Consider the following 27,824-nt stretch of genomic DNA (forward strand, 5'->3'; position numbering starts at 1 on the left):
CAGGCCCTCTGTCATCTGGTTTCCATTATTGGTCCACAGCTTCAGAGCGTGTTTCACATCAGCCCAAAATGTATGCATGTTGAAAATTGCGGCTTCTATCACGCGGGCATGGTCTCAGATGCTTGTAACGCGTTTTTAAAAACAACCAGACAAATTTGAAACACGCTCCCTTGCTGTGTGATCTGCCACCACGATGTCGAGTTTAGTGATGCAGACTAAGGCTTAGCCCGGATGAGTAGAGCTGTGTTATTTAAATGACTTATCGTACAGCCGTGACAAGGTGTTGAGTCATCAGCTGTCGTTTCCTCCTCCGCTTGTTTCCGTTGCAGAGGCTCCTTCTGTGCTCGTCAGCCCCCAGAGCCAGGCCTTCTCCCTGGGGGACGAGATCCGCCTCGTCTGCTCAGCCTCCGGATCCCCCCCTCCCAAGCTCTTCTGGAGTCATGGAAACATGTTCCTCACTAATCGACCGAGGTAAAGGAACTCTCTGCCCACTCAACACCTCCGGCACAGAGGCCTCCGAGACTCCTTCCATTCATCCGTAACCGCAAACTGGAAATACACCGATTGCCATCTCGTTTGTGTCACTTTCTTTTTGACTGATTTACATTTTACAACACAGTATGTTTGTCCAAGACCCGTAGTCAATTATATGATGGATATGACGAATATGCATATACAAAGATTTGAAAAATCTGCCTCTGGCAGTCCAGACTTTTCTTCGCCGAGACATCTGTGCATGTAATCAACAAAGAGTCAACAAACATGAATTCCAAACAGATGACAATATCTTGTCCTACGTGATGCAGGTTGAGTCTTAACCAGCATGGCGTCCTGACCATCAGAGAGGCCCTGCCAGAGGACGCTGGGAACTACACATGCCTGGCCACTAACCACGCCGGGACCGGCTCGCAATCTGCCTCTCTCACGTATGCAGGTAAGCCGGGATGTGACTGTAGACGGGAGGTTGAGCTCGTTATTCGAGAAGCGAGAAGAGATTCGTCCTTTGTCTCTGTGTGATCTGAAGGAAGATCCTGACTGATTCACAGCACCGGTGGTGCTCTGTAGTGTCACGGAGTGGCACCACGGGGGTGACAGTGTTACATATCGCCCTGTCTCCAACACAGTGATAGGCAATGGCAGCTTCTCCCCGGGGGAATGCCGGTATCGTACACCCTGTTGTTTCCCAGTGTCATTTTTAACAACATTGATCTGTCAAAACAGCGACAGCCTGGCAGGACGCATCATCTCATCCTCCCAGCTCAGCTGTCTTCCTCCCTCTCGAGCGTCTGTCCCCGCTCTGTTGATGCACAGTGTGTGTGAAATGTCAACGCACCTTCTATATTTACCCCAACGCCTGGCTGCTGCCCAGTCAATTTACAGATTTAAATTCACATTACTTGCGCTATTATTATCACATACAGCAGTGTTTGCATGCCTAGTCATTTGGTAGATGTTTTTCTTTTCTTTTGATCATGTTTATTAGTTAGGGTCTATCTTGGCTTTTTTTCTTCCAGAGACACCAAGTATAACAGTGGTGCAGCGGGTTGTTCAGGTGGCCGTTGGTGGTGATGCTACGCTGGAGTGTCAAGCCACAGGTGTCCCGCCTCCCCTGGTCCAGTGGCACAAAGGTAAATGCTGGTCACTGATCACAAACAATAGATACATTTAACATTTGGATGTAATATTCACGCTAGACCAATTGACCTTTGTCCGAGGGAAGCAACAGTTGTGATTGGAGAGGGTGGGTTTGAGATTGTATATATGTATTCACTGTATGTGTTTCCAGGTCATCTCGAGATGGGCTCCGCTCCTTTTGCTCAGCAGGATGTATACCGTGGGACTCTGCAGATCCGAGGGGTCCAGGAGATCAATGCTGGAGAGTACAGCTGTGTGGCTAGCAGCTCTGCAGGGACCTCCTCTGCCAATGTCATTCTGGAGGTCGGAGGTGAGGACCGCTGTTCTAAGTCGGCACTTACTGTAGGTTATGAATAATACTTGCTACAGAATAGGGAATAGTGGGGAGGCGGCTGGGTGGCGCAGCGGACATTGCGCTCGTCACCAACGCAAGAGACACCGGGTTCGACTCCGGCTGTCGGCGTTGCCTCCGGCTTGGGCCAGCCGTCATACTAACTCAATTGGCAGAGTTAGCGGGTGGAAGTCGATGGGTGGTAATCTGGACGTTGTGGACAGCGACTCGTACAGGTCGGTTGGGGGACGCCTGCACAGCAGAGACAGGAAATGACGAGGGTAGTGTGAGCCTCCCACACGTTACACCTGGCCAATGAGAGTCCGCGCTGGCAGGTGAAAAGATGTGACAGGCTGCCTCCACATGTATCGGAGGGGACAGGTGATGCAAGGCTTCTATCCTCCCTACAACCGGCCAGTGGGGGGCATATGCAAGCAACGTTCAGGACAGGGGAGGGGAGAATTGGCACAGTGGAATTGGGATGGGAGAAAATTGAAAAAAAGAGGAGAAAAAGTGGATACAAAAAAAGAATGGGGAATAGTATCCCCCCTACATTTTCCAGTGTACACTCACATAGACCCCCCCCCCCCCCCCATATTGTCAACAAACTTGACAATGAAGCTCACCGTCTGTTACCAATCTTCCCACCACAGCGGGCCCGCTGTTCTCACAGGCACCAGTCGACGTCACAGCGAATGTCGGGGAAAACATAACACTCCCCTGTGTCGCCCGTGGGTTCCCACTGCCCACTGTGACCTGGCGCAGACAGGATGGCAGGCGTATACTCACGAGGACGGACAGCCACAGTAGAACCATGCAGCTGGAGAATGGAAATCTTCTGATATACAGTGAGTCTTTAACACCGTCACAACAACAGAGAGGCCTATTGCAGTTCGCTTAATGTTTGCCTTGCAGTGTCTGAGTGGCGTGACTGAAATTCGGACAGAATATATATATATATATATAGAAAAGAAGCAGCCCTGCGGATCAGATTCAGTAAACGTTTTCTTAAGCGAGGGAATGCAACAGGATATGATTGCGCCCGGGGACCGACTTCAGTTGTAATGCCAGTATCTTGCTCAAGGGCAATGGCAGGAAACCTAGCATGCATGTCTTTTGTGGTGTGGGGTGAAACCGGAGTACGCTGAGGAAACCCATGCAAACACAGGGAGAATGTGCAAACTCAACACAGAAAGGCCCCCTGTTGGGGTTTGAACCCAGGACCTTCTTGATTTGAGACAACAGTGCTAACCACTGCACCACCGTGCCCACTAGAGTTACATCCGTAAACCATTGTTATGTATTATTAGCAATTTGCTTCAAAGCTAGCACTATGGGTATAATGCGAAGGAGTACCTCCCACTGAACTTTATGGGGCGACAGTGGCCCAGGAGGTAGAGCAGTCGTCTGGCAATCCGGAGGTTCCCGGTTCGATTCCCGCTCCTCCCGGGCAGCATGTCGATGTGTCCTTGAGCAAGACACTTAACCCCTAATTGCTCCCGATGAGCAGGTTGGCACCTTGCATGGTTGCCTCCGCCGTCGGTGTGTGAGTGAATGTGTGAGTGAATGGGTAAAAATGTGAGTAACAAATTGTAAAGCGCTTTGGATAAAAGCGCTATATAAAAAAGCAGCCATTTATATAAAAAGCAGCCATGAACCCAAACACATATCACATCATTTCAAGCAGGATAACAGCTGGCTGAGCTAGACTCCTTGTACAGCTTACCTCACATTCACTCCATAAAGTGGAAACGAGAGGGTCTCCAATCCTACATAAGTACATCACCACCGTACACTTCCAGGGGCCCTCTATGCACCCTCACTTCTTCGCAAGCTCCAACACTGATTGCGAGAAGGAAGAGGACGCCAACGTGCCGCCAAGCATGTTCTTCACACTTAGCCCCGCGTGCAGCTCCACTGACGTAGAGGAGAGCCCTGGTCGAGTGTGCCCTGACATACTGCAGAAGGGTCTGGCCCAAACTAGAATAAACCAGACTGATTGTGTCTTTAATCCAGTGGGCCAACCTCTGTTTCGATTATGTTTGATATCTATGTTGGCTCCTCCAAAATAGTTCAACAACTGATCCGTCTTCCAAAACGTCCTGTGTGCGCATCTAATCTAGCATGACACCGCTCGGATCAAACACAGCGACTGTACACGTATCTTTCTATCTTCCTCACTGCAACGATTAGGCGGTAGAAAGGCATCCAAGGGTAATAACCCTTGACCTTAAAGAATTGTTAATGTTCTTAGGTACAAAGGCTGGGTTTGGTTTCAGCACCGCTCCACTCAAGTCATGCCTGATGAGAGTACAATCAGCAGGGACTGACAGAGCACATACAGTAGGTTACTCACGCTCACTCTCTTAGCTGAAGTGACTAATAAGAGGAGCGCTAGCTTCAAGGATAAAACCACAAGAGGAATATCCTCTATGTACAAAGGGGGCCTGTGACATCGCTTTCAGGACCATGGACAGGTCCCATTGGGGAACTGCTCACAGACTTCACCCTCCCTGCTGCTTGGAGAAATCTCTTAAAGGACCATACCAGTCTAATTTAGACTTCTCGCAATTGCCCCCTTTAAAGGTCCCATGTTGTAGTCCTTTTCAACAAGTTAAGTACGTCTTTGAGGTCCCCATAACATGTATTTTAAGTTTTGTGCTCAGATTATGCATTCTAGCATGCCTCTATATACCCCCTCTGTCTCAGTCTCAGCTTTTTTCGTCATTTATTATTCTTTTTAATATCCAGTAGTACGGTATTTGCAAGGATAAGTATAACACTTCCACCACTGGCTCCATAATGTGGCTGCAGTCTGTCCTGATTTGCCTGATTTGTTACAGATGGCTCTTTCTTCACCTGCCGTTGTTTGAGATAGTGTGTCTAACGGTACTGTGTCACCTTCACACGAACCCTTCTGTCCCTCACTATTAACTTTCACTGTATAAAGATGTTGTCGTCAGCTATTTAAACATAAGCTGAACTATCCACACTCATACATTGATTAATATGTTGATCTGCCATCATGTCGGCAGGCAGGCAAGCAGGCAGGCAGCTTAACCAAACCTTCATTCCATTATGTCCTATTTATACATACTATTTCAGGACAGTCAAACCAATAATACCCGGGGGATTATGGTGGATTATTTTGAGTCCGAATCATATATATGTTGTTAGTGTAGACTTGTCATCTATTTTAAATATCTGCCATCCTTTCTCAATGTGTACACTATGTATGGATATCATGGTTACTACTTCACACACTTCTGTATATCTGGTTTTGAGAAATGTCCTCTGTGCTAAGAGACTGTGTGCTTTTCAGGTGTCTGGCTGGACGATGAAGGACTGTATATCTGTGAGGCCAAGAACCAGTTTGGGAGCATCAGGACAGAGGCAAGAGTTAGTGTCACTGGACTGGGTAGGCTTGTCTTTGTGCTTTAATGTGTGAGAAACAGTGTGAACAATCCCATCGTTGGCTCTAGCCTTGACTGTTTCAAATGCTCCTGCTCTATTTCCACAGCAGCTGTCTGGTATTTTTAGATCTCTGCTGATGTATAATGATATCCCTGCCTTTTATCCACAGAGCCCCCTGTTTTGGCCCAAGGCGCCCCTGTTATCACCACCGGGATTGGTCAGTCCCTGAGCATTCCTTGCATGCTATTGGATGGAATACCCCTTCCAGATAGACATTGGTCCCACAACGGAAAACCTGTAAGACTGGGCAACACTAAATACTCAAGCATATTACGCATACGGAATATCTGTCATTGTTCAACACAGTAGTCACTTCTTCCTTATACTGTAGGTGCGGCTGAGTGGGAGGACCTTCCTAAGGAGTGATGGCAGCCTGTATGTTGAGAGAACCATTCGAGAGGATGCTGGGATATATGTCTGCACAGCGGTGAACGTAGCAGGCTCCATGAATATAACAATCAGCCTGGAGGTCCATGGTGAGAGAACATGTGTAAATTTCCATTGTCAACTCCCTGTAAATGTTTTCCAGATTGGAGACTAGAGGCCCATCTAGACGGGCCAAGAATACGCTGACTCAGCATTAAAAACAACAACACATCAATGACTTGGCCACCCGCTGTCATCATAGTGAGACAGTTTCATTTACAGCATGCTTTGATGAATGGGGTCATTCTCTCGACACTGGCCCATGATGACAGACAGGCCAGATTAGGGTTCATCATCAGTTTGTAATGAAGAAATGCCTTGAACACTGATGCCGCCGATGAAGGCCTGTGATAATTCTATGGGCATGCTTGTCCATGGCCAGTCCGACAGCTGTATTTGTGACCTACTTCTTCCACAGTTCCCCCTGAGATCAGCGCTGGTCCCTACCACTACATAGCCAACGAGGGCGCAGCCGTTGCACTATCGTGTGAAGCTGGCGGAGTTCCCAAGCCAACTATTGTCTGGTCTAAGGTAGGATGACATACTTTTCAGTCCAAATCTCCTTCTGTTAATGACAGGTTTGGCCCCATCCCATGAATGACTAATGGTCAAGTTTCTGTTTCTCAAAAACATGAGGCGTTTTCTGAGCATTCTGGGGACTCCCTAAGAGGAACTACCCACTGGGGATCTTCCTCGAGAACTACATACCTTCAGGGCTTTTTTCTGTTTGCATTCACATCACCAATAGGAACACTGAAGTGACGCAAGCCAACATGTTTCTGCTGTGTCTTCCCTGGAGAAGTGGCTGGGCTTGTAGTGAGAAAGCTTGGCTGCATTCCAGTTTGTCCAAATAGTGAACATTGGAAATAACATTCACAATATAAACTCAACAACATTGCTTAACTTATACAATCCTGTTGTAACTAATAGATCCACTGTGCATAGATCTCACTAGATTGATCAACTTACAACTAAGCATTTCCTTGATTTATAACAAGATGAGAGTGTTACAATGGCCACTAGCTAACTTTAAATAGTTAACCTACAAATATGAGACTGTTCTGACTGCACAATATTGATGTAGCTAAGAGATTTGCTTGAAAAATGTAATGCATAGGTATTTCAACTACAATACGAGGTTGATTTTAGCATGGCATGTCCACGCTTAGTCTGAGACCATGAACTTGACGTCTGGACCAATCACTGTACACTTGCATCACTCATGGTTGCTGGGAGATGGGAGCTAAAACACAACCTCAAAACAGGGTTCAGGAACTCTGATCGTCCTCAGTTCCTGCAGTGTGAACACAACAAAATGTTCCTGAACTATGAAAAAGTCCCTCCGGCCTGAAAACGCCTGTGATCTAGTGGGGATCAAACCTGTGATCCATTTATATAAATTATTTAAAAGTATCATATTTGATGTGGTCAAAAGAAACACCAACGTAACTAACGTAGAGTAAAGTCCCTCCACAGTGGTGGGTTCTGGTGGGTCATTCCATACTGGTGAGGAGATTTGGAATTAAATCAAATGAGTTATACAACGAATTGAGTACCTCAGATCATGCCTGGTTTACTGACTGGGAATACCGGGAAAATTCCCCAGACCATCAGGCGTCCTGGACTACCAAAGTCCCAGAGAGCCCCAGGTTTGTGTGTGGATGCAAACGTGATTTTATTTGAAGGGGGCCCAGTATATACTGTTTAAAGTACAAGGGCACCAATTTAGTCTGATATCCTTCATCAAAAGGCAGCAGAAATGTGTATTCCAGAACTGTATTTTGAAAAGATTCTTCCCTGGGGACCATGCACCCCAGGAGCCTAATATTGATGTCTCCTTCCTGAGGGACAGGGGAGCTCATAGTACTGTCTTGCCCCGGGGCCTCATAGTGGCATAATCCAGTCATGCCTCAGATGAAGAACCATATAACTCCATTTTAAGTTTTTAAGCACACAAATGGGTTAAAATAGCAAAGGACCCAAGTGGATTTATTTCAAAACAGTTAGTTGACAGAAAAATGTAAGTATATGCCCTGTGTAATTCGTTGTATGATGTTTCCCTTTGTCATCAAATCTTTTGTAATAATAATAGCTGAGGATCTGTGTGATATATGTGCTTTAATGTATTATTAATCGTATTGGTATCAGCTAAAATCCATATTGTTCTATCACTAAATAGATTTTGGCGACCCCATGACCCTTTCTCTAGGGCAGTGGTTCTCAAAGGGGGGTCCTTAAGGGGGTTCCAGGGGGTCCCCAGCTAAATGGGGAATAGTTTCATTGCACTCATATTTTCTTCACTAGAAGTTATTACTGTGAGAGAGTGTATAACTATTCTATGCTCTCTCCTCTGCTATCAGTATGAACAGTTCTGGAATTCTTGGTTAAACCATATCCAACAGCAAATCCCTTCTTAGGTGGGGGTTCCTGGGACACAAACCTATTAAATAAGAGTCCTTGGCCAATTGCATATACATTTGGGGGTCCTTGACATTAAAAAGTCCCACTGCTCTAGGGCCACCATATGGATTTATAGCCTGGGTCTGTTGAGACTGGCAATATTGGCTACTACTATTGTTTCTGTCATCTTCCCAGTAAAATGTTGCATCTTAAAGTAACTGCAACATGAGGTGACTGTTAGGCCTTGATGGAGTCTGCATTCTACTTAGTGCATTCTTCTAGTTTTCACCCTGCATATCATAGCAGAGTGTCAATGAATATGTTTTTTTCATGCTTTGTTCCACAAATCCTTAGATAAGTGCACTACAGTCAAGTAGATTTCTTATTCTTGTCAGTTTAAAGTGAATCTGCAAAAGCCATCTTGTGTAGAAAGGAAAACTTGTGTTGCAGGCTACCGTATATTTCCATATGTGTGTCAGAGAGAGGGAGAGTTTGAGGGAAGGGGGGGAAAGGGGCGGGATGGGGGGATTAATTATGTTAGACATGAGTTGTTGGGCTTTTGAGCCCTTTTAACCTAGTTTAGCCGAGTTTAGGGCCCCTGTGCTGTAGCGTGTGTCTAACCTTATGCTGCCTGCTCTGTCCCCCCCCAGGGAAGACAACCCCTACCTAGAGACCGCTCCTCCCCTCAGTCTGACCCTGATGGATACCTCCACATCCTCCAGCCCACCGCCGAGGACGCAGGCATCTACATCTGTACAGCCACCAGCTCTGTGGGCTATGCCAGCCGAGAAATCCAACTAAGTGTCAACAGTAAGGCCTAAACATTCAACCACATCTGCCCAAACACAGACATGTTTTTCAGTATTAAAAATAACAATGACCATTTAAAGGTGAGGTTCTGAGGCCAAATCTCTCCTTAGCTTTTGAAATACTAGCAGAATGGCCAAAGGGCAAAACAAAATGATGTTGCTAGGTAACAGTCTGGACCCAGATGTATTCCCTGTCAGTTATTGCATTAGCTAACATTGCAACAGGAAATACACTTGGGTCCTTTTTGAATGTTATTGTTGTGACTTTGAAACCGTCTAGACACAATTCTTATTTCCACCTCTCCCCAGCTATGCCCAAGATAATGGGTGTGAGTGGCCATGACAACACGGTGAAGATGGCTTCCGAGGTTGGGTCAGAGGTCATCCTGCCTTGTGAGGTCCAGGGCAACCCCTCTCCTCTGGTCACATGGAGCAGGAATGGACAGCCCATCCCTCCCGTCACAGCCTGGTAAGAGGAAGTCTTATCTTCACAATGTAACAATAGTGCAGTAAAACAGGTAAACAGCCAATAAAGGACAGGGTTCTCACCATGCCACGGCTGTTACCTTACATCGGACTTAACAGAGACACTCCTTTTTTACAAGGGACTCTGATTGAAGCCGGCTGCCATCCAACGCCGCCATTCACAGTTGGAGTTCATTTAGTGGTGCCGTTTGAAGGCAGGCGGACGCGGCAGTGCAGTGCAGAGCTATGTGCCGAGCTGGGGGAGCTCTGAAGAAGAACATCTGGTCCCACATGGCCCACTGCTCCCCCCGGCTCTCTAGTGTGGTCACTCTGGGTGCAGACAGGGAGGCTGGCTGAGGACGTCTAGCCCACATACTGCTGCAGGGAAACAGACTTCATAGATGACAAGGAGACTCTTTTGGGCTAGATTGAATGGCTTTAAGTAGGTATAGAGGATGAGGAGATGATGGACAGGCGTTGATAGCTGTGGTGGTGGCTGAATCAGATATGCTGGCGTGGGGGCAGGGAGAAGGAATTGCGGAGGGATGGGGGGGGGTTGTGTGCAGAGAAGAGGGGACGGAAAAAAACGACAGACTGAAGAAGAGATACAAGTCCTGTCTGCTTGACATTCAGGTTCCCTGGGGTTCCTCCGCCATAAAACAACATCTTGACTCTTAACCAGTCCTATTTGATGAGGATAACACAACTCTATGAACAACCCCCCTCACTCCACCACGCTTTACGCTCTCAGAGCCTGCGGAAAAGTAGAGAGAACTTCATTCTCTCCTGCAATGAGCAGGCTACACTCTCACCATAAATAACATAATATATACATATCATTCTCTCCTGCAATGAGCAGGCTACACTCTCACCATAAATAACATAATATACATATATCATTATGTTCTGCAATGAGCATGCTACCCTCTCACCGTACATAACATAATATATACATATATCATTCTGTTCTGCAACAAGCAGGCTACCCTCTCACCATAAATAACATAAGATATACATCCAATCCAATCCAATCCAATCCACTTTATTTATAAAGCACATTTAAAACAACAAAGTTGACCAAAGTGCTGTACAAGTCCACAAACATAGGATAAAACATAAAAACATAAACATTTAATAAAAGCACACAATAAAAACAGTACAATGTGTCACATTGTATCATTCTGTTCTGCAATGAGCAGTCTACCCTCTCTCTGGAGTTTGGAGATGGGTGAGTCTGAAGAGTAGTTCATTTCTCATGGTAGTGTGAGCTCCTGGTAATGTGAGCTCCTGGTTGTGTGCACTCCTGGTAGGTAGTGTGAGCTCCTGGTAATGTGAGCTCCTGGTAGGTAGTGTGAGCTCCTGGTTGTGTGCGCTCCTGGTAGGTAGTGTGAGCTCCTGGTAGTTTGAGCTCCTGGTAGTGTGAGCTCCTGGTAGTGTGAGCTGCTGGCAGTGTGAGCTCCTGGTAGTGTGAGCTGCTGGTAGTGTGAGCTCCTGGTAGTGTGAGCTGCTTGTAGTGTGAGCTCCTGGTAGGTAGGGTGAGCTCCTGGTAGTGTGAGCTCCTGGTAGTGTGAGCTGCTGGCAGTGTGAGCTCCTGGTAGTGTGAGCTGCTGGTAGTGTGAGCTCTTGATAGGTAGTGTGAGCTGCTGGTAGTGTGAGCTCCTTGTCATTTGGTTCCAATGATGTATGCCGCTGATTCTCCTGAGGCTGTTTTAAGAAGTGGGGCAGAGGCTTTCAGCCACATGTGCTGTCTGTCGAAATAGAAGAGCCTTTGTCTTTTTGTTTTTCTGTTTAGCTTTTTGTAGCTTGTTTCCAGTTGAACAAACAGGTTATTGTTATAGTTTAGACGCATTCATCTTTGATAAATCGCAGAGCTGTTTACAAGTGCATTATAATGATTCTATACAGCTGGGTTGCTGGAGTGATTCAGGTTATGGTATTAACAGCTCAAGACTTCAACTCAGCAATTATTGTTCTCAATTGTTGTTTTATTTTCCTATTTTTTCCTATTCTATATTAACTTTCAAACAAAAGCAAATATGTTTGCAAATTGGTAAAAATGTATATCCTGTCTCCTAAATAGGTCATTATTACTTGGATTCAGATCAATGGCCTGTTAAATTGCCTAAATAACTGTGCAGGAGAAGTGTATAAATTCATATAATGCACAAATGTAAACACATGTCTTGCGAAAAGTCTGTCTGCTAGGCAACAGAAGAGGTTGCGGGTAGGTTAGATACTGTTTCTGTGCTGTTCAGATACTGTATCGGTGTGTATGTGAACCCTTTGAAGGTTACTGACAATCGTTTAGCTTGTTCAAACTGTAGCGTGCCCAGCTTAATTAATGGCCAACTCCCAAACTGATGGTTCGCATGCCATTTATCCATGGCCTGAACACGCCACAAGAGCTTGTTCTCTTTTTAGATAGGTGCTATAGATTTGACTGAAGAACATACTGTATGCAGTCACACTTGTTCACTAGTTCTCTCTAGTCCCGTTTTTGCCAAGGAGACGAAACGAAGAAAAAGCGCCCTTCAAAATAAAAGTGGCCAAAACCCACATAATACTAATTTCAGATGAAGAACAAACATCTAGCCTTCCTGAAGAGAGTGACAAAGTGGAGCGAAGGATACTACTCACTGTCCGGATTTCACGCTCCCACACATACTGTACATACATACATGACTTGAATGGAGAGCATTCATACCGAAATCACACAGTCAGCACGTCCGTATCAAGTTCCTTGAGAGCTTCTGTCATTTTGTTTTGGGCTCCAACAAAGTTGCTTCCTTGGTCGCTTTTGATCTGGCGAACTGTGTGCGGCGATGAACCTGCATAGACCATTGATAAAGGCATCTGTTGACACATCCATATGTTTCCATATGTATGGCACAAGAACAAAAACACGAGAAGAGCATACCTTTTATGCACCTTTCATCCTTGTTTAGTCAGAAACAGCCTAAAACAGTCCATTCCACAGTATGTATATGAGATGCTACTGCTCAGTTGATCCCTGGGATCCAGTAGCCGTTTGCCCTGATCTCATTAATAGTGAGGCCCTTTCCTTGGTATTTTACCTTGTCATGATAATGTGCAATTGTCATTTTAGTGATAGGATGATCCTTTGGACTGACCGCAGGGTGGTTAAACTGGACCCTGATGTCTTTATCATAAATCGATCAATACAGATCATATTAATTAATGTTGTTTCTTTTTCAAATGTAGCCAAGAGTAAAGAACTTAACCCTATCAAAACAGCAGTCAAAGTGTATATTTGTCAAATCAGCACTACATTTATTTACAGATGTTTTTAAGATTGACCGAAAATAAGAATTTATCAGAAAAATGCTAATTCTATCTCTCTTTTATCGAAAAACCGTGAGGAAATGACTGAATCCAGATTTAACTGCCATTTGAAAGAGGAGCTTTTTCCCTATCCATAGATGTATGATTTGGCCATAATAAGGTAATTTATAGTTCATAATTCAATTTTGAATGTATAATTCAAATGGATTATAATTAATTACTGTATCTACAAATCTTTCTGTTTAATGATCTTCCATTTATTCATTTGCTTAGATTTGTAAACTTGATCTCAAGAAGGTGCTGAATGAGCTCAGTGAGTGAATTCAGAAGAACCTCAATGTTAGCATGGTGTTATTCACCGGCAAAGATGCAAAAAATTCATAATTTATATTCTGCTTTGTTTCATCACAATTTACTCAAGCCTAGTAACAGGCACACTATTTCTGACACTGGGTATACATTCCCTGAGGTCCCTAGATGTTCCTTTTGAATCTTTCCTTAAAGGGGTAAGGGCATTTCATAGCCTTGGCCTTGACTGTTTTTTCTTTATACCCGCTTTCAGCTTGTTCAGGAAAAGGATTTAATCCTGAGACACTGTGTGTCAAAAAGGGGCATAAACGAGTCTTTTGACGCTTGGGTTTTCACAAAGTTGTCATCGTGGAGACACGTGGGATGTTTCTCTTCGCAGGTGTCACAGAAGTGATGGTGACGCCAGTCCTTTACACTGGGGCCAGATTTTGTGCACCCATAACAGAGATTCTTCTCCTTCACATATCAACCAGATAATTGTATCACAAAAGTGCTTCTCCTTTGGTAGGATTCTTGGCCATTTTTCTAGCCTCTCTCCGAAGGCTCTCTGTATGACTCTCTCTGAAGGCTCTCTGTTTCTAGCCTCTCTCTGAAGGCTCTCTCTGTATGACTCTCTCTGAAGGCTCTCTGTTTCTAGCCTCTCTCTGAAGGCTCTCTGTATGACTCTCTCTGAAGGCTCTCAGTATGACTCTCTCTGAAGGCTCTCAGTATGACTCTCTCTGAAGGCTCTCTGAAGGCTCTCAGTATGACTCTCTCTGAAGGCTCTCAGTATGACTCTCTCTGAAGGCTCTCAGTATGACTCTCTCTGAAGGCTCTCTGTATGACTCTCTCTGAAGGCTCTCTGTATGACTCTCTGTATGAAGGCTCTCTCTCTGAAGGCTCTCTCTCTGAAGGCTCTCTGTATGACTCTCTCTGAAGGCTCTCTGTATGACTCTCTCTGAAGGCTCTCAGTATGACTCTCTGAAGGCTCTCTGTATGACTCTCTGAAGGCTCTCTGTATGACTCTCTCTGAAGGCTCTCTGAAGGCTCTCAGTATGACTCTCTCTGAAGGCTCTCTGAAGGCTCTCAGTATGACTCTCTCTGAAGGCTCTCAGTATGACTCTCTCTGAAGGCTCTCTCTCTGAAGGCTCTCTGTATGAAGGCTCTCTCTCTGAAGGCTCTCTGTATGACTCTCTGAAGGCTCTCTCTCTGAAGGCTCTCTCTCTGAAGGCTCTCTGAAGGCTCTCTGTATGACTCTCTCTGAAGGTTCTCTCTCTGAAGGCTCTCTGTATGAAGGCTCTCTCTCTGAAGGCTCTCTGTATGAAGGCTCTCTCTCTGAAGGCTCTCTGTATGAAGGCTCTCTCTGAAGGCTCTCTGTATGGCTCTCTGAAGGCTCTCTGTATGAAGGCTCTCTCTCTGAAGGCTCTCTGTATGAAGGCTCTCTCTCTGAAGGCTCTCTGTATGAAGGCTCTCTCTGAAGGCTCTCTGTATGACTCTCTCTGAAGGCTCTCTCTCTGTATGAAGGCTCTCTCTCTGAAGGCTCTCTGTATGAAGGCTCTCTCTCTGAAGGCTCTCTCTCTGTATGAAGGCTCTCTCTCTGAAGGCTCTCTGCATGACTCTCTCTGAAGGCTCTCTGAAGGCTCTCTCTGAAGGCTCTCTGTATGACTCTCTCTGAAGGCTCTCTGTATGACTCTCTCTGAAGGCTCTCTGTATGACTCTCTCTGAAGGCTCTCTGTATGAAGGCTCTCTCTCTGAAGGCTCTCTGTATGAAGGCTCTCTCTCTGAAGGCTCTCTGTATGACTCTCTCTGAAGGCTCTCTGTATGAAGGCTCTCTCTCTGAAGGCTCTCTGTATGAAGGCTCTCTCTCTGTATGACTCTGTATGAAGGCTCTCTCTCTGTATGACTCTCTCTGAAGGCTCTCTGTATGAAGGCTCTCTCTCTGAAGGCTCTCTCTCTGAAGGCTCTCTGAAGGCTCTCTGTATGACTCTCTCTGAAGGCTCTCTGTATGAAGGCTCTGTATGAAGGCTCTCTCTCTGAAGGCTCTCTGTATGACTCTCTCTGAAGGCTCTCTGTATGACTCTCTGAAGGCTTTCTGTATGAAGGCTCTCAATTCAATTCAATTCAATTCAAGTGGCTTTATTGGCATGACGCAGCTTGTACATGTTGCCAAAGCAAATGGTTGATAACATAAGCATGGATTACAAAACACATATTAATGTCATAGTATATACAAAAATGTTCATCATAAAATAGAACATAAAATATTACGGCATAAACATGTCAGGTGACTGTCACTCACTGTCCCTCAGTTTGTGGCAGGCAGCAACATAGGCTGCTGCTAGCTCACAGCTTGTTGAGTCCTCCCCTAGTAGGACTGGTAGTTTTCCTGTATCTGGTAGTGCAAGAAAACCTTTTGTTATTAGTTCAAATTTTTTAAAATGCGTTTCTCTAATATCTTTATATTTTTCACATTTGGTGAGGAAGTGCAACTCAGTTTCAGGCTCACTGAGGATGCAATGACTGCATAGCCTTTTCTCTGCAGGGAGCCAGGTTTTCCTGTGCCTCCCCTTTTCAACAGCGAGGCTGTGCTCACTCAGTCTGTATTTTGTCAAGGTTCTTTTTAGTTGTTGATCAGTCACCATGCTCAAGTAATCTGCTATGGTGTACTGTCGATTTAGAGCCAGATAGCACTGCATTTTGCTCTGTGCTTTTGTTTGTGTTTTCCAATAGGTGATGTAGTTTTGTTTTAGCTGTGTAGTAATTTGATTTATTCTGATTGGTGACGTGTTCTGTTCCTGAGGTGTGTTAAGAGAGCAGGTTTGTGGACTCAGCCTCAGGACCAGCTGGGTAAGGGGGTTCCTGATGCTCCTCAGCTCTTGGCACTGCAGGGCTTGATAATGGTACAAGAGGGGGTCACTTCGTTTTAGGTGTGTCCAAAAGTTAATTGCTCTTTTTTGTATTTTTAGTATTAGTGGGTAACGGCCTAATTCTGCCCTGCATGCATTGTTTGTAGTTTTCCTCTGGACATGTAGGATAATCTTACAGAACTCTGCATGCAGGGTCTCAATGGGGTGTTTGTCCCACTGGGTAAGGTCTTGTTTTGTAAGTGGACCCCACACCTCACTGCCATAGAGTGCAATAGACCTGTCTCAAACCCTGCCCCTTTTCTTGATCCTCCAATCACAGCTGTCGCTTACCTCTGACTTCCTCGTACAAGCGACAGCTGTGATTGGAGGATCAAGAAAAGAGGGCAGGGTTTTGAGACAGGTCCATTGGTTCAATAACACATTCAATTAATTTTAACCAGATTCAAATTGGTATTTCTGTTTGTATATTTCTTTTTATGGCGTAGAAAGCCCGGCGTGCTTTCCCTCTCAGCTCATTGACTGCTTCCTTAAAATGTCCAGTTGAACTTAGTTTTAGGCCTAAATAGGTGTAATGTGTGCAGTACTCTACATGTTTTGTACCAATTGAGAACTTTGGTAGGACGTCCTGAGATCTGGATCTTTTTTGGAATATCATTATTTTGGTCTTTTTGGGGCTTACTGCCAGGGCCCAGGTCTGACAGTAATGCTCTAGCAGGTCCAGGCTCTGCTGTAGGCCGTCTGCTGTGGGGGACAACACAACCAGGTCATCTGCAAAGAGCAGGCATTTCACTTCCCGATTGTGGAGACTTACACCGGGGGCAGAGGACTTTTCTAGTATATTAGCCAATTCATTAATATAGATATTGAAGAGTGCCGGGCTGAGGTTGCAGCCCTGACGAACGCCTCGCCCTTGGGTAAAGAATTCTGTTCTTTTTTTGCCAATTTTTACACTGCACATATTACCAGAGTACATTGATTTAATAATATCATATGTTTTACCCCCTACACCACTCTCTATAACTTTATAGAACAGTCCTGTATGCCAAATAGAATCAAAAGCCTTTTGGAAGTCAATAAAACAGGCATATATTTTGGTTTTATTTTGGTTTATATGTTTATCAATTAGGGTATGTAGGGTGTAAATATGATCGGTTGTGCGGTGTTTTGGTATAAATCCAATTTGGCTTTTACTCAAGACATTGTGCTTGGTAAGGAAGTTTAAAAGTCTGGTATTCATAATACTACAGAAAACCTTCCCCAGATTACTGTTCACACAGATGCCTCTGTAGTTATTAGGGTCAAATTTGTCTCCGCTTTTATAGATTGGGGTTATGAGTCCGTGATTCCAGGTGTCAGGAAAATATCCTACACTCAGGACCAAATTGAATAGTTTTAATATAGCCAATTGGAATTTCTTGTCTCTCTTGGCTCTCTTGGCTCTCTCTCTGAAGGCTCTCTGTATGAAGGCTCTCTCTCTGAAGGCTCTCTGTATGAAGGCTCTCTCTCTGAAGGCTCTCTGCATGACTCTCTCTGAAGGCTCGCTGAAGGCTTTCTGTATGAAGGCTCTCTCTCTGAAGGCTCTCTGTATGAAGGCTCTCTCTCTGAAGGCTCTCTGTATGAAGGCTCTCTCTCTGAAGGCTCTCTGTATGACTCTCTGAAGGCTCTCTGTATGACTCTCTCTGAAGGCTCTCTGTATGACTCTCTCTGAAGGCTCTCTGTATGAAGGCTCTCTCTCTGAAGGCTCTCTGTATGAAGGCTCTCTCTCTGTATGACTCTCTCTGAAGGCTCTCTGTATGAAGGCTCTCTCTCTGAAGGCTCTCTGTTTGAAGGCTCTCTCTCTGTATGACTCTCTCTGAAGGCTCTCTGTATGAAGGCTCTCTCTCTGATGGCTCTCTGTATGAAGGCTCTCTCTCTGAAGGCTCTCTGAATGCTCTCTGTATGACTCTCTCTGAAGGCTCTCTGTATGAAGGCTCTCTCTCTGAAGGTTCTCTGTATGACTCTGAAGGCTCTCTCTCTGAAGGCTCTCTGTATGACTCTCTCTGAAGGCTCTCTGAAGGCTCTCTGTCTGAAGGCTCTCTCTGAAGGCTCTCTCTCTGTATGAAGGCTCTCTCTCTGAAGGCTCTCTGTATGAAGGCTCTCTCTCTGAAGGCTCTCTGTATGACTCTCTCTGAAGGCTCTCTCTTTGAAGGCTCTCTGTATGACTCTCTCTGAAGGCTCTCTGTATGACTCTCTCTGAAGGCTCTCTGTATGAAGGCTCTCTCTCTGAAGGCTCTCTGTATGACTCTCTCTGAAGGCTCTCTGTATGAAGGCTCTCTCTCTGAAGGCTCTCTGTATGACTCTCTCTGAAGGCTCTCTGTATGAAGGCTCTCTCTCTGAAGGCTCTCTGTATGGCTCTCTGAAGGCTCTCTGTATGAAGACTCTCTCTCTGAAGGCTCTCTGTATGACTCTCTCTGAAGGCTCTCTGTATGAAGGCTCTCTCTCTGAAGGCTCTCTGTATGAAGGCTCTCTCTCTGAAGGCTCTCAGTATGACTCTCTCTGAAGGCTCTCTGTATGACTCTCTCTGAAGGCTCTCTGTATGACTCTCTCTGAAGGCTCTCTGTATGACTCTCTCTGAAGGCTCTCTGTATGACTCTCTCTGAAGGCTCTCTGAAGGCTCTCTGTATGACTCTCTCTGAAGGCTCTGTATGACTCTCTCTGAAGGCTCTCTCTGAAGGCTCTCTCAAGGCTCTCTCTCTGAAGGCTCTCTCTGAAGGCTCTCTCAAGGCTCTCTCTCTGAAGGCTCTCTCTCTGAAGGCTCTCAGTATGACTATCTCTGAAGGCTCTCTCTGAAGGCTCTCAGTATGACTCTCTCTGAAGGCTCTTTCTGAAGGCTCTCTGTATGACTCTCTCTGAAGGCTCTTTCTGAAGGCTCTCTGTATGACTCTCTCTGAAGGCTCTTTCTGAAGGCTCTCAGTATGACTCTCTCTGAAGGCTCTTTCTGAAGGCTCTCTGTATGACTCTCTCTGTATGACTCTCTCTGAAGGCTCTCTCTGAAGGCTCTCAGTATGACTCAGTATGACTCTCTGAAGGCTCTCTCTCTGAAGGCTCTCAGTATGACTCAGTATGACTCTCTCTGTATGACTCTCTGAAGGCTCTCTCTCTGAAGGCTCTCTCTCTGAAGGCTCTCTCTCTGAAGGCTCTCTCTCTGAAGGCTCTCTGTATGACAAATGGCCGGCCATTTAGTTTATTCCAAGCATCCTTGTAGGCTTCATCATAATTTTCTATAGAAAATGCCATCCAGGGTCTTACGAGCTTGGCCACATATTTCTTCAGGTAATATAGCTTGTCAGATGAAGAAATGCCCATTCGATTGATGAGTGACACAAATTAAGCTTTCCACTCAATAAACTGGATTGGATCACCATTGAATATAGATGGCTCAGGCATTGGCAGTCTATTCAATGCTATACTATCTTGGAAGACCTGAGCGAGGGAGGACATGTCCATTATGTGGAGACGATGCTACATTGGAGGGTTGTGCTTCAAGATCCCTCCTCTGCTGTTCTTCTAAGTGTTGTATCTGTTTCTTTTGTTTCTCTTCCTCTAACAACCGTTTATATTCACCAGGAATGCAGCAGGGCGGCAGGCTTGATGAGTGTCAAGCTCTCACTGTAGCATCCCCAGCTTAATTATTGGCAAACTCCCAAACTGATGGTTCACATGGCATTCATTGTGTTTACATCACCGCATCCATGGCATGGACACACCATAAGAACTTGTTCCCTTTTTAACTAGGTGCTATAGATTTGACTGAAGAACATTTTACATATGTATGTAGTCACACTTGAGGCTTCTGGCAAGTTCTCTCCAGTCCCGGTTTTGCCAAGGAGTGTGGGAAGACGAAACAAAGAAGAAATGCCTTAAAGATAAAAGCCCAAATGCAATGTAAAAAACAAATAGAAAAATAAGGGTGGCCAAAACCCACATAATACTAATTGCAAATGAAGAACAAACATTGTAATTTGAAAGTAATTTTAAAGAGTCATTTACACCGACGTCATCGCAATGTAGCACAGTAGTACTGACTGGCCAGTAATGGTAGTCACCTGGTCATATGTTGATATGGAGACATGTGTATGAAACATTTAAAGGGCCCATTTTGTAAAGTGCCATTTTCCTGTGGTTTGCATTGTTTTTACACAAGGAGAAGTTGTCTCAACACTGAGCAATTGTGAAATATGTACATAGTGCAGTTTCTGCATTTGAGCTGTGACAAGAACCCTCCCTATAGAAACGAGCCATTCAGAAAAATACTTGTGTACAAAATGGCGGATCGCTCATAATCCTCTCTTTTATACCTAAAGTTTAAACTAAAATGTGTTTTTTTATTATAAAATATAATATAAATTTCTTAACACTAAGTTTAAAATGATATTACTGGATCTTGAGTCATATTTGATCTGCACCTATTTTGACAATTTTATCCGAATTCCATAGAAATAGCTAGAAGTAGGTTAACACTTTCAGTGCCGGCCATTTAACATGGGAAACCCTGTTGAATGCCAGCACCCACTTCAATGATAGCGTTAAAAACGCATAATCTATGTTTTAAATTATGGCTATGTGTCTAATCTGCCCGTCGCTTATCAATGACTTGTTTGCAGTCAACATTGTCGAAACGGATTGTTTTTTAATCTGATCATATCCTTTTTATAGCATTTCGAAAAGCTATCGTTTTCTTGAAAATTTCAGGAAAATAGAAAGATACCATCATAAACGGCATTTATTGGAATATTCTCGAATACACTAGACACGTTGTCATTTGTCGGCCTATTTATGAATCGTTTTCAAATAAACGCTAGATTATCAATAGTATATGTGTACTTATGCACGCTATAGAAGAGAGCTGAGAAATCGATTCTCTTATTTCCTCAACAGCACACACACACACACACACACACACACACACACACACACACACACACACACACACACACACACACACACACACACACACACACACACACATATACACATACGGAACACGCTGTTATCTCAGTGAAAACAGCTCTGATTATCCTAAAACTGGTAACATAGACTCCTTACCTTAGATCAGATGTTCTCCAAAAAGATTATTCCAATTCCCGAACGCCATTCCAAATATCGATCGCGTTTATTGTTTGATTATTGGCTGCTGTAAATATATATTCCAGGCTGCTTTCCATCTCGCGATCACTTCCCTCTTCATCAGACGGCTCGCCAGCATAGTGGAGCCAGTAGGCTCCCCCCCCACACATCCACCAGTCTAATCGAATGGCCTGCAGTTACACAGGGATAGACGATAGGGGGAGGTATTTTCCCATCGGAGCTCCTAGAGGGGCTGCTGTACCAACGGGAGACTCGGTTGATGAAATATGAATTCAGATCACTAATAAAAAAAAGAAAACGACAATTAGCGTCAGCGGCACTCAATGGGGGGCATGAAATAACGACATAACACCTCTGTGGCACTCAAAGGGTTAATTATCTTATTTGTACGTTACAGGCACAGAAAGAGCCAGTTGAGTGTTTTCTTCAGCAAAAAACATCAAAGACTTTAGGGGACCTCAAACACCTATATTAACTTGTTGAAAATTACTACAATATGGGACCTTTAAATGTTCTAGTAAAGTGAAATATCACCGTAAACAACACACTCCCAAAACATAAACTAGGTTGTAGATCTCCACTGACTCATGTAGGTGTTTTCTCCCATCTCTTCACCCCTGACCCCTGACCCCTCTCCAGGTTCACTGTTCTGCCTTCAGGTTCTCTCAAGATCACCGATGTGCGACTGATTGATAGTAAACTGTACACCTGTACAGCAGCCAACCCAGCAGGCAATGTGTCTCTAAGCTACAATTTACACATTCAAGGTAATTCCTCACAACCTTTCAACAAGAACTATTCAGGAACTTTCTTCGTTTTAATTTCAAGATGCTGGCATGACATGACATTCTATGGACCAGTGGAGGTTATTACATGACAACACGTGAAACACAAATTCACTCATAATTAATAATTATTATTAATTTACATATATATATATAAGGGCGGCTAGGTGGTGCAGTGGGTATGGCGCTCACCACCAATGCAGGAGACGCTGGGTTCGAGCCCAGCTCTCCGCATTGCTATCAGCTTGGCTGGTCGTTCATACTAATACAATTGGCAGTATTAGGGGGTGGGAAGCTGATGGGTGGGGATCGGACGTTGCGGACAGCGACTCCTACAGGTCGGTTGGTGCGCCTGCGCAGCAGAATCAGGAAGCGACGGGGGAGGTGTGCCCTCCAAACGCAGACCCCCGACGCTGAGAGATCGCGCTGTGCAGGTGAAAAGATGCGACTGCTGCTTCCTCTAGTACCGGAGGGGACACGTGATGTAAGGCTTAGTCCACATTGCAGCCGGCTTGTGGGAGGCATGGCCTAACAGCGTTCGAGACAGGGGAGGGTAGAATTGGACAATATGAAATTGGGATGGGAGAAAAATAGAAAATGGGAGAAAAAGTAGATAAAAAAAAAATATATATATATATATATATATATATTTCTTTTTTTATTATTATTATTATTATTATTTTTTGTATTAGAAATGTTTTCCTCTGTAAAAAAAATGCCAGTGATTTTTTTTCTTTTTTCAAAAATGGCCAAAAGTGACAGCTCTGAGCTCTCTGATCAGGCCTGCAGTCAGTAATGGCTAGCTGTCAATCACTCAAGTGCAACTTTCCCTGCACGGGTTGATCTTTTTATTCTATTATCCAATCAAAATAGGCTATTTGAGTCATCTAAGCCCCGCCCGTGCAACTTTGCGCACGCCACTCACGAACGCGGGTTGAATGATTGCCAGCCCTCGACGGTCTGAGACTCAATCAGAGAGGAGCTGCGTGAGAAGGCATAGACCACTGCACTTCCGCGTTACATGGAGCTCGTGAGGAGGAGGGGGGCGGGGGGACGAGAGCGCGAGGGAATCAAATGAATGCGCTGCCTTCCCCCCGAACCTCCCATGAGCTAAAAATACCGGAAGTACTTTCCGAAAAGTAATAGCAACTCGAGTTGGAGCAAGCCAGTCGTTTTGATACCTTTCACGTGTATGTGGTGCGAAGGCTCTGGGAGGAGTTTGGCAAAAATCGGCGGAATAAAGAATAATAAAAAGATTATAGATTACTATAGGTGGTCAATTGTTTACACTTTCCATGGGATAAAAGAACGTGTCTTGACTCAAGTCGGACTTGTCACGATGGAGAAGCTGCAATATTCCGATATGTTGCGATATGTTTACCAATATTCCAATGTACAGTTTTGCTGTACCATTGACTCAGAATGGTCTGTTTTATTGAAATCGTCACAGCAGTATAGTTTGTTTATACTTCAGAAGTATGATATTTAAACATGGTCCCCAAAATGAATGGAAGCGAATGAGGAGCCTGACACCTGGGAGGAATGGGGGTGTTGCAGCATTGGGGATGTTTAAAAAATATAATTTAATATATAATATAATATAAAAATGTTGTGCTTCACCGCCACTGCTATGCACCAAAATATGTGAACTATTGTAGCTAAATAGGTTAATAATAGGTTCGATACAGATTTTTTGTTTTGTGTCCCCATTGTTTTCTATTTTGTGTCCTCGTCCCCAGCTAAGCCTAGGATTCAGGCAGCACCCTCTCTGCTGAAAGCCCTGATTGGCCAGACGGTGACTCTGCCATGTGTGGTCCAGGGGGAGCCCAGCCCTGAACTTAGCTGGTTCCACAACGGGCGTCCCATTGGAGGCAGGGGCACAGCAGCGCTCAGGATCGAGAGTGTCAACATGGCTGACCAGGGCAACTACCAGTGTGTGGCCAAGAACAACGCTGGCCAAGACACCTTGGAGATCAAACTAGAAGTACTAGGTGAACATCTTCAGCACTGCTTTGCCCCTTGTGTTTAACCGTCATTAGCTTTAACCCTCAGAATAAGTAGAACATGAAGAAAATGCAGCAAAAATGCTGAAAGTAAACTATGCTTGCTTAGTAAGATTAATTAAGGTAACCTTCGCCTAGAGTGAGTGCTTTGAACATTTGGGAAGTGTACCATGCCCCAGTTTTATGCTCTGTTAAGAGTCTTTAGTGGGGCATTCTCTTGAGGTTGTTCCACACTGCCAGAGAACAAGCTGCTTTTACCCCTTCTCTCTCTGGCCAATGTAAGGGGTCACCCAGGTTTTGGGTGTTAGCCATTGATGTAGGTGCCCTTTGACCCTCAAAGGTCAATCTATTTGCCAAGGGATTGGTTGGAGGATGTCCGAGCTTAAGGTTAACGAGCGAGAGGGGGCAGGAGTCAACACCCATCACTGGGATTGTCAGTGCAAATAGGCGTAATTTTCTCCTAACCCCACAGATTAACCTTCTCCTTAATGCTCAGCCTCAGGTTGTTTTTTACTGGAGTCAAACAAGCTTGATTTAAGCCTGTCAGGGAGAGGTCTCAAATCTCACACCTACAGCAGACTTACAGACGCCCAAGGGATTCCTCTCTCATCTTTACAGAAATATAAACGTCCAACTTTTTTTTACTAATCCGAAAAGTCACATTTTCAAGCATCTATATTGGCTGATAATGATACTGATTGTTGAAAGAATTTTTGTCCAAATCCAGGTTATGCTCGTCAGACAGGCCTATCTTCAGATGATCACTTGATGAGTGTGACAGGGTCACAACACTCTAACAAATAGAAACTAGACAATTACAATTACTGTGGCCTGTTAACACACAGGAAAAATTTCACAAAATGGCAATTCTACAAACATGAGCCATAACAATAAACAGTAACAATAATGATTCTGATTGTGCTTTGTCGATACTGATTGTCTGCCTTCATATTGCTGCGTCCCTAGTATCAATTGCCTTCATACATTGACCTGATACAAATAAACTGAACACCTGAACACCTTGTTTCCATATAAAGCCATAATTGGAGATTGCCCAAATTATGTCACATCGCTATTGGAGTGGACATTATGGTACATAATCCAATGATTAGCAACTAGTCTGTACTGAACTCAGGAAATCTGCTTTTAGCTTCTGTGTAATATAGCTTGTCAGATGTCAGTCCTAACAGAGTCTAAAACTCAATTTGTTGGTATCCTTTAGTCAGTTTAAATCCTTAATTTAATCAATCATATTACCATAACCTGCAGTTGTTTTAACACACGTCTTCAATCAATATCTGAAATGAAGGAAAACATTTAAAACAAACCTTTGGTCTTTTACTATCGTGCCACTTAAATAAATAAATAAATAATAAAAAATAATCTTCCTTGCCTATATATTACTACCTACTATGCCAATATGTCTTTACTACTATGCACTCAAGACTGTAGCTAGCACCCACCACGGTTCAACACTGTTTGACGAACATTGTTACTCAGCTGAGTAAAGAGTTGTACTGTAACCTTCCTGCTGACCTGTCGTACAGAACTTGTAAGTCGCTTTGGATAAAAGCGTAGCAGCCAAATGACAACATGTGTGTGTGACAAATGTAAATGATTGTATATACTTAGTTTTTTGCATTATTTTATCTATTGTATTTTCAATGTATTTATTATGTATGATGCCCGACGTCATTGGAAATTCTCGAGTTTAAATAAAGATTTAATGAATGATACACGGCTCTCTCTCATCTGTCCTCAGGGGCCCCGTCCTTTGCCGAGCCTGGCGATGCCATCATGGAAAAAGTAGCTAACAGCAAGGTCGTCATCCCCTGCCCTGCCCAAGGTAGGACATGATTCATAGATGAACCAGCCTAGGAGGCAGACCACCACGTCAGGCCTGGCATTTAGAGAAGACAATATTTACACCACACGCGAGGAAGGTACAATTGTTAATAATATCCAGACAGATGTGTGGATTTGCGGACCGTTAAAGCGATGTTCTTCTATTGCCGTAGGCTTTCGGGTTGTCAGAGCAGAAAAATCGTTTCAATATCCCCGTCGTCTTGGAAGGTATTCCTCTCTCTCCCTGCAGCGCTCAGATACAGCCTTTGTATTTTAACATCTTGGTTAAAACAATGTACAGCACAGGTGGGAAAGTTAGCTTTTTTTTGTGTGTGTGTGTGTGTGTGTGTGTGTGTGTGTGTGTGTGTGTGTGTGTGTGTGTGTGTGTGTGTGTGTGTGTGTGTGTGTGTGTGTGTGTGTGTGTGTGTGTGTGTGTGTGTCTGTGCCTGCATACAAACATGTCGGTGGAGGTGTGTGTGTGTGTGTGTGTGTGTGTGTGTGTGTGTGTGTGTGTGCCTGCATACAAACATGTCGGTGGAGGTGTGTGTGTGTGTGTGTGTGTGTGCCTGCATACAAACATGTCGGTGGAGGTGTGTGTGTGTGTGTGTGTGTGTGCCTGCATACAAACATGTCGGTGGAGGTGTGTGTGTGTGTGTGTGTGTGTGTGTGTGTGTGTGTGTGTGTGTGTCTGTGTCTGTGTGTCTGTGCCTGCATACAAACCTGTCGGTGGAGGTGTGTAATGTATGTGTGTGTGTGTGGTGTGTGTGTGTGTGTGTGTGTGTGTGTGTGTGTGCGTGTGGGTTCCTGTGCTGGGAGCGTTTGAACCTCCCTCAGACCGGCCATGTAAACAGGTATTGTGTTTGTGTTGGGGGCGCGTCATGGCAACAGGGTATGTTTGAGAAGGTGAGGAGTGGGACTAACGAGAGGCAACAGCTGGAACATCATTCTGCCTGCTGCCTCGGAGAGCCACATCTGCTTTCCTCCATGAGGGGGGCCTGCTGGGAGAGGAATCCTAATTACAGGCTGCTCCTGGCAGATAATGGAGAGATGTCTGGGGCTGCTGCACCACGGAGCTCAGGAAGAGCCCCGGTGCTATCCCTCCCTTTTCCCCTATGTCGGACACGCAGGCCCGGCAGGCTGGGAGATGTGGCACCGGGCCGTCTTGCAGAGCACCATGCGGAGATGCTCACAACGCTTAGCGGTCCCGAAGAAGCCTGGCCCAGACCGGGAGACGGGTCCCTCCCTCGTTGGTGGTTGGCCATGTATCCGTACCCATGCAGACTGTGCCACGAGGGGGTTAAACAAGAACGTTGTGTTGTTGGGTAGAGGTAGATATTCCAGAACACATGGAGGAGATAATATTAGACTGCGCCCCGGCAAATAAATGCAACGGCTTCTAATGAGATCAGTTAACATGTAAAAGTGGGACAGCTGTACACATTTCCTCCCAGCAATGAGATAATGAATTTGAGTCAGACTCCTAAACTGTAAACATGTGTTCCGCGAGGGAAGCTGTTATAGGCGATAGCATCAGCTTCGGTTCTCCTGCATCTCTCTGGGTTCTAGTATTTTTGGACCGGGGGTGGGGCTGGGGAGTGTTGTGTTTGGTTTCCACTGCCTCCTCCGGGGTGTTGGGATATGTAGCACCTCTGTAAATAGTCAGAGCAATGGCATTTAAATCTCCGTTCCGATGCTCTGTCAGTCTTAGCCTGAGAGACCATGGAACCTGGCTAAACCTTTTCTATTACCCTCTCTCTCTCTCTCTCTCTCTCTCTCTCTCTCTCTCTCTCTCTCTCTCTCTCTCTCTCTCTCTCTCTCTCTCTCTCTCTCTCTCTCTCTCTCTCTCTCTCTCTCTCTCTCTCTCTCTCTCTTCCTCTTCCTCTCCATTCCCAGTCCTGTTTCTACACAGTAAACCTCAAAACACATCTGTTTTTAGGTGCCTGAGTTTACACACCAGTGGCTTTGAACTACTGCTCCAACCACTCCTATTCTTACTGCACAAAGACCCTCACCTCTGATTCCGGCAATAAATCTTGATGCTAGGCACTTTAAATCTGACATCTACC

General features: G+C 44.9%; 1 protein-coding gene across 1 annotated transcript in view; it reads left to right on the forward strand.

The window, feature by feature from the left end:
• The window catches only part of hmcn2 (hemicentin 2), a gene marked incomplete at its 5' end in the record, with an annotated part of 94,763 nt that overhangs the window by 17,066 nt on the left and 49,873 nt on the right, over positions 1–27,824 (forward strand). Inside the window, 14 exons of the mRNA XM_084318209.1 lie at positions 330–471; positions 807–934; positions 1,515–1,628; positions 1,787–1,945; positions 2,620–2,814; positions 5,289–5,384; positions 5,550–5,677; positions 5,772–5,916; positions 6,285–6,397; positions 8,917–9,076; positions 9,385–9,544; positions 21,765–21,892; positions 23,650–23,901; positions 25,676–25,759. Coding sequence (XP_084174335.1) covers positions 330–471; positions 807–934; positions 1,515–1,628; positions 1,787–1,945; positions 2,620–2,814; positions 5,289–5,384; positions 5,550–5,677; positions 5,772–5,916; positions 6,285–6,397; positions 8,917–9,076; positions 9,385–9,544; positions 21,765–21,892; positions 23,650–23,901; positions 25,676–25,759 — 2,004 coding nt within the window. The remainder of the gene's footprint in view (positions 1–329; positions 472–806; positions 935–1,514; positions 1,629–1,786; positions 1,946–2,619; positions 2,815–5,288; positions 5,385–5,549; positions 5,678–5,771; positions 5,917–6,284; positions 6,398–8,916; positions 9,077–9,384; positions 9,545–21,764; positions 21,893–23,649; positions 23,902–25,675; positions 25,760–27,824) is intronic.

This window comes from Notolepis coatsorum (assembly GCF_963971535.1).
Source record: "Notolepis coatsorum genome assembly, chromosome: 1".
In the NCBI taxonomy this organism is placed as follows: domain Eukaryota; kingdom Metazoa; phylum Chordata; class Actinopteri; order Aulopiformes; family Paralepididae; genus Notolepis; species Notolepis coatsorum.